General features: G+C 49.1%; 1 protein-coding gene across 1 annotated transcript in view; it reads right to left on the reverse strand.

Annotated features, from left to right (window-relative positions):
- Positions 1 to 6504, reverse strand: part of PEBP4 (phosphatidylethanolamine binding protein 4) — a 202839-nt gene extending 196335 nt beyond the window's left edge. The window contains exons 1-3 of the mRNA XM_073325118.1: positions 6252 to 6504; positions 3500 to 3645; positions 895 to 1027 (exon numbers count right to left, since the gene is read on the reverse strand). Coding sequence (XP_073181219.1) covers positions 895 to 1027; positions 3500 to 3639 — 273 coding nt within the window. The 5' untranslated portion in view covers positions 3640 to 3645; positions 6252 to 6504. The remainder of the gene's footprint in view (positions 1 to 894; positions 1028 to 3499; positions 3646 to 6251) is intronic.
- Between the last annotated feature and the right edge of the window lie 853 nt (positions 6505 to 7357).

Here is a 7357-nt window from a genome sequence, read left to right on the forward strand (position 1 = left end):
TTTCCTACCCCCCCCCCCCAGATGTTCTGGTTTAACTTGGATTTTAACTTGAAGAGTGGTCAGTTTGGATGAGCTATTACCAGCAGGAGAGTGAGTTTGTGTGTGTATGGGGGTGGGGGGGATGTGAGAAAACCTGGATTTGTGCAGGAAATAGCCCAATTTGATTGTCATGCACATTGTGTAAAGAGTTGTCACTTTGGATGGGCTATCACCAGCAGGAGAGTGAATTTGTGGGGGGGGGGGGGGGTGGAGGGTGAGAAAACCTGGATTTGTGCTGGAAATGGCCCACCTGATGATCACTTTAGATAAGCTATTACCAGCAGGACAGTGGGGTGGGAATAGGTATTGTTTCATATTCTCTGTGTATATATAAAGCCTGCTGCAGTTTCCACGATATGCATCTGAGGAAGTGAGCTGTAGCTCACGAAAGCTTATGCTCTAATAAATTGGTTAGTCTCTAAGGTGCCACAAGTACTCCTTTTCTTACAACGAAATTAGGCTCCCCAGTGTAAAGACAGCTCTTGTCCTTTAAGAGAACGGGACGATTGAATTCCTGTTCCCTGATTCCCAGAGGACACGGTCTCCTAACTATGCGCTTCCTTGCAGTGTATTATTCAGACACTACAGTCTGTGGACAGTGTGGAGTTCCAGGCAGGGGTATGGTCCTTGGGAAACAAGGCCGGAGCCTGAGCTGCGTGGAAGCCTGTCGGTGCCTATCTATAAGTGGTAGCTATTTTCTCTAATAAATGCCTCCCGTTTAAGGCAAACTGATTCAAGATCACGTGAGAGATTTGTCCACATTTAATCCACAATCCAAATACCTAGACAAAAGCCCACAGATTGTTCGATATGGCCCAGTTCAACTACACAGAAGAGACTTGATTGAGGTTTTACCTTGTCAGCCTGTGGATACACAATCGTTGGGCTGCGCCATTCCTTGCTGATCCGTTTCCGGTACTGATTGCACTTGGGGATGTACGTGCAGCCAACATCTCCCAGCTCTGGGTAGAAAACCTCCAAGTCCCCTCTGGAAAGAAATAAGGGGCAGGAGGAGAGAAACACTTGGGTGAGACTGTGGTGTGTAGGGCTGCTTTTGTGGGGAAGTGAATCAGCTCTTATTTTCTGAGGTCCTTAAACCAGGGCCATGATACTGAAAGGAAGGTGAATTCTCAGCCCCCTTGAGCCTTCCCTTAGTGGTTCATCTCTCAGAGCACAACGGAAGTGCTTTACTGAGCTGGGATCTGAGATGTAAAACCCAGCGCTTGGCCATTTGTGATCTTCAGAGACCTTTTGGCACATCGTTAGCACCTATTGTACCTGCTCAACATCTGATGAAGTGAGCTGTAGCTCACGAAAGCTCATGCTCAAATAAATTGGTTAGTCTCTAAGGTGCCACAAGTACTCCTTTTCTTTTTGCGAATACAGACTAACACGGCTGTTCCTCTGAAACCACCCTAACTGGGAAATTCCAGCCCACCTGTCGTTAGAAGCAGATCATTGAAGTGTCATAACATTGTGCTAGATTCCGTTGTGCTTTATTTCCCAAAGGTGCACAAAAGCAAGAGATGCGATTGGAGTCCCCCTGGCTGGGGCATGCTTCCCTTCTCCTTTGCCCAGCGATTAAGGTTTTAGTCTGGGACTTGGGAGTCCCCAATTCAATTCCCTGCTCTGCCACAAGCCTCCTGTGTGACCTTGGGCAAGTCACTTCATCTCTCTGTGCCCCAGTTCTTTTCCCCATCTGTAAAATGGTGCTAAAAATGCACCATCATCAGAGGGCACTCTGATGCTACAGTTCCAAGGGCCACATAAATACCCAAGGCAGACTTCTGAATCATTTTTCCTTATCACATCATGTAACACTACAGAGGAACTGCCCATTGTCATGGGCCTACAACAAACTGCACTATAATCAGAACTACAGGTCATGCCTTTATGCAGGCTGCAGATCAACAGAAAGGAGATGGCATGGCTTCGGGCTGCCCTAAAGATTAGCTGGAGCTGACATGAACCTTGTTAGAGGAGCAGTTAATCCTCCAGCCAGGGGGGGAAGCTAAGTGAATCCACAATATATGCACAAGACAGGAACGATTGTGCACATAGGGCAGGAGAGGTGGAGAGTTCAAAGCAAGATGTTCTTGTTTGTGACACGTGGGAGGAAATCAGAGATGGGATAAAATATACTACTAAGTAGCAAGGTTAAGTCTACACTGACTTTAATAATTTGGGAGCTCGGTTTAAGTTGCTTATTTTAAAAAGAGCATTTCAGTTCACCTTGGAAAAATGGAAATGCTATTTTTTATGCAAAAGTCCTTAGTAATACCGTTAAAAATAAAAAGGAAAGACATATGCACTGTCCCTTCTTGTCTACTACCAGCCTCCTAGCTGGGCTTCTGTGTCCAACACCCCACACAAATCCTCAACAGAGTTTGAGCCACAGCCCTTCAGCACCAAAACCACAGATCTCCTACAACCTGAGCGAAGGGGCACCATTGTTAGCTGGTAACATTAGTGGCCTATTATTCTCCAGTGGAGCAGCTGTTAGAAGGAGGCATAAGGTGGGTTACTTCCCCACAACCTTGATGCCTTCCCTTTTGCTCCCAAGGCCCGTAAAAGTAGCTTTCCTGCATTCTCCCCCTTTCAAAGCTCAGCTCAAGTCATCTCTTGGTATGCTCACTTTTCAACTTCCAAGGTCTCTCCCCTACCCTGGCTATTCTTTTTTTTTAAAAGAATAGCCTTTCCTCAAAACAAAAATCTCTGCAAAAAAGCTCTTTAGAAAACAATGTGAAAAACCCCACAAGAAAAACATGTTTGGTGGGGGGGGGGGGGTTTAAGCCTGCTCTAGCTATTATTTATCTTCATCTTTGAGGCAGTGAAGCATTTTGCGGGACAGGCTATACAAAATAAAGTTACAATTGACTGTATTGTACAGGTCAAGGAATGACTCAAACGTGACCAGGTGAGGATGCAAGGACCAACCTTGCATAAAATAACACAAAGACTAGAAGTCCCAGTGGCCTGTACTTTATCTTGGTCAGAACTTAAGGTCAACATCAGAGCAGACAGACAAGGAATTTAGCTTTGCCCTGCCATGCAGTGAAGGCTCGAATTCACTACACTAGATTTACGAAGGACCTGGATAACATTACGACCAATAGCATTTGTAGCTGCAGACCGAAAAAGAAGGGAAATCAGATTTCATGCTTCAGGGCACCATTAGTTTACCACAAGGGTCAGGAAGGGTCACTGTCCTTTCCCTTCCTTTGCGTGCAGGATTACACATGGAGACCCACTGCATGGGGAACTACCTTCTTTGACGTATGAGCTTAGCCTACAGCTGGCCGCCAGAGGACACCTGGCTTATCAGGTCAATCTGGAATGGCAAGTCCTACATTCCTGAGCATGTTGGGACCTGCAGGCTGCTCCTCCACAGGGCCCCCAGATACATGGTGTTTCAGGGCACTGGCATGTCCGAGCACAGCAACAAGTGGAAGCTGCTCACCTGCAGAACTTGTAGTCCTGTCCGGTCAGCTTCTCAAAGACGCAGGTGCCCATCTGTTCATCCCCTGCGAAGGCCTCACTTCCCCAGGCAGCGACGCCAACCAGGCCTGCAACCAGCACCACAGCAGCCAGCAGCTTCATCCTGACCTGTCAGGGACCAAGGGACATCATCAGGTTAGAGCTTCCTACTGGCAAAGCAGCAACCCAGACCTTCTCAGCAAGGCCTCTCCTCCCACACACAGGCTCCCTTTGGCACCGAGCGCAGTACAGCGGTTTCCTGAAGAGCTAGCCCTCCACCAGAGCACGCACCTCATCTCCCTTTCAGCAAGACTGTTTGCAGCTACCTTGCTATTTCACTAGCAGTGTGAGCGTTTCCACTGCATCTCTTAGCCCTGCTCGTTATCTAGTCCTGGAGATAAGCTGCAGACAAAGTAAAGCCATTCTTACAATCACTTTTGCCTCTGCCAATTCCACATCTTTTAAATCTCCCTTATGTCAGAGGGTAATTGCATTTACTAATGACAGACAGCGCCAGGGAAGGCAGGACTCCTGCCAGGCTATCTGCTGCTCGCCCTTAGGAAGGCCTTGCTCCTCGGAGGGCCCCATTGCTACCTTGTAGAACAGGCAACTGAGCAGACCTCAGAAAAAAATTCAATCAGCTGCACTTCCGCGGTTGGCTTTGGGTACTCAGGAGGGAGAGGACGGCGAGTGGCTTTCCCTTGCTGTACCTGATGCAAACTCAATTTCAAGTGTACCCACTACTCCGCCATGCCCCCCCAGGCCATACTCCCTCTCTCTTCCCCCAGGTCTTGTCGTCCTTTCTTCCAGCATCATGCAGCTATAGCAATGGATCTACCAATATTTTCCTGAACACAGTCATGGACGCAGCCTGCTACACTGCCCTGAAGCTCTGGTACTGGCCTCTGCCGGAGACAGGATCCTGGGCTAGACGGACCATTGGTCTGACCTAGCACGGCAGTTCTTGCATTTTGAATAAATACTGCAGCTCCAACCCACACGCAGCTGGAGCAGATGGGGTTTTGGGCTGAACCCAGAAAACCCCAGAAAGAGAAGACATAGTGTTCTGGTCTCCCTTCTGATCCACCATCCCATCTACTGGCCCATGTTGTACTGGGAGTTAGGAGACCTGGATTTGATTCCCCGAAGTACAAGCCTGGCTCTGTTTCTGCCTCCCCTGCACCCCTCCTTTGTTTTATCCTTTTAGACTGCAAGCTCTTGAGGACAGGAATCCTCTCACTATGCACATACAGTGCCTAGCATACCCAGGCCTCCAGAGTATTGTTTGGACTACAGTAGTGCCTAGTCCCCATCCATATGTACCGCGTCTTAGAGTGGACTGCTCAGAGAGCGCGCGTCCCGAGGGACAACACCCTGTTGGCTAGTCAGTGATCAAAGCAGACATCCTTTCTCTGCGGTACTAGCCAGGGTTAAACCAAGGTTTCTCTCTTCTGAGTCGTGATGCGAGTTCCCTGCTGCTTTTTGTAACACACTGAAGCACAGCTTCGCAGTGTGGGGGAAGAAGAGGGAGGTTTGCATGAAACACGGCCTCATTTCACCCAAGAAGTTCAAATGAGTGCACTTAACTACAGAGAACGATTTCCATGGACAACGCAGCTAGCCAGCTCCTACCGCCCCCAGCTCATCACTGAGTGAGAAGGGGCTTTGGAGCCTCAGCATAGAGACCTAGGAAACAGGAATTCGTTCTGCATATTTTTAAATCAAGGTTGGAGGTTCCCCCCCACACTAAGATCTCTGCTCTAGTTCAAACAAGAATTAGTTCAAGGAAGTCCTCTGACCTGTGCTAGGCAAGTCAGATTAGATGACCACACTCTGCCTTTATAAGCTATGAAGCCAGGAAGATGTTACAGCTGGGGCTCCCATTCTCGACAATCACACACAAATTCACTTCAAGCGGTTCCACAACAGCCTCTCGAAGTGGATTCCCTCCAGTTACTAGGCAGAGCCTGTCCCCCACCAGAGGGGTTGGGACACCTTTAAGCCTTCAGTGGAGCCGTATCATTATTCAAAATTTGTAAATCAAGAAGGGGTCGGAGTGCTTATTCCAGGAGAACTATGGATTTTTATGTGGTAGGACGCTTTGGGTATATTTACGCTGCCATAAAAAACCCCACAGCGATAAACCCCACTGGTCTCAGAGCTGGGGCTAGCCGACTCGGGCTGGGGCTATAAAACGGTAGTGTAAATGTTTGGGCTTGGGCTGGAGCCTGGGGGGAAGGTCTCAAAGCCCGGGCTCAGGCCTGAGCATCTATGCTGCAAATGTATAGCCCCCCCATCCCAAGTCAGCCGACCCAGGCCAACCTGGGTCTTCTTTTGCAACGTAGATGCACCCGTACAGGCCCCACCAGAGAACAGGGCCCCATTGAGCTAGGTGTCGTACATACAGGCAGTAAGAGACTGTCCCCGCCCAAGAGCCTGCAATGGATACAACAGCCAAGCAGATGACTGGCAACTGAGGACTGAGATTAAGTGACTTGCCCAAGGCCAAGCAGGAGTTGGATACAAGTCCCACTTAAGCGCATTAAGCATGAGTCTATCTTTCCTGTTGGCCTTCCTTACATGTCTTTCCCCTTCTCTGGGGCACCTAACTGGGTTTCTGCCTCTCTTGGTTACTCCTGAAGAATTAGGGAGCAAACAGGGAGAGGAGATAGCCCTTCCAAAGCCCCCTCTCCCGAAGCAGGTCATAGCCCACCCCCCAAATCTCTGCAGTTTACCTGGAGCAGAAGAATCAGGCCAGGCTGGAGCAGGGAACTGATCTGCCTCAAGCAGGCGGATAAACACTGCAGTGGGCTGGACTTTGTAACCCTCAGTCATTCCTCGTGCCCGGCCAGAGTGACAGTTAGCAGGTGCCAGGGAGGGAAAATGAGAGGAGCAGGGAAGGAGGAGCTGAAGCCGAACGGGTTTTGCAACGGTCAATCATCTCAGACTTGACAGTTAGAGGCAGGTTCCGATTCTGGCTCCCTGTTCTCTTGTGTGTGGGGTAAGGGGAGGGCACGGAGTATTCAATGAGGGTTAGTGGATAGGCTTCCTTCTGGGAAGATCTTGACATTAGAGGGAGTTGTCCTCTATCTCCAGCTGAGGAAGCAGGGAGGGTACATTTTAGGTTGCTATGGAGATGGTTTCTTCAGTAGGAGAGCAGAGGGCGAGACTGGAAGCCGGGGATGGGAGAGAGAGAATATATGCGAGGAGAGGCAAACAGCCAAGAGGAAAAGGGCAGCTGCTAATTCCTAGAGTGAGAGACCAGTCTGGGGTGACCAGTCATTTTGTAGGTGGTGTCCCCCAGTTCAATATGCACCTTGTATTTTACATGCTACCCCTTCTATAGGGCTTTTCATGAGAGGATCCAATAGCGCTTTACAAACAAACACTTACCTACCTCCTGGGTGGGAGCATGGAGAAAGGGGTTATGTTCCGAGAAACGGAAAGATGAAGAGGTTAAGATACAGATCCAAGGCAGTGTAACAAGTGGGAGAGCAGGAATAGAACCCAGGAATCTCAACGCCCTGTCCCACAGCTCTGAGAGACCCCGCTCTCGGCAAATCCTAGATTGCAGTTCCTTTGTTCTAGTCGCTAGACCAGCGGTTCTCAAACTTTTGTACTGGTGACCCCTTTCACATAGCAAGCCTCTGAGTACAACACCCCCTTATAAATAAATTTAAAAACACATTTTTAAATAACACCATTATAAATGCTGAAGGCAAAGCAGGGTTTGAGGTGGAGGCTGACCGCTCATGACCCCTCATCTAATAACCTCCTGACCACCTGAGGGGTCCCAACCCCCAGTTTGAGAATCCCTGTTCTAGACAATCCCAGATCCCCA

Source organism: Lepidochelys kempii, chromosome 26 (assembly GCF_965140265.1).
Source record: "Lepidochelys kempii isolate rLepKem1 chromosome 26, rLepKem1.hap2, whole genome shotgun sequence".
In the NCBI taxonomy this organism is placed as follows: Eukaryota; Metazoa; Chordata; order Testudines; family Cheloniidae; genus Lepidochelys; species Lepidochelys kempii.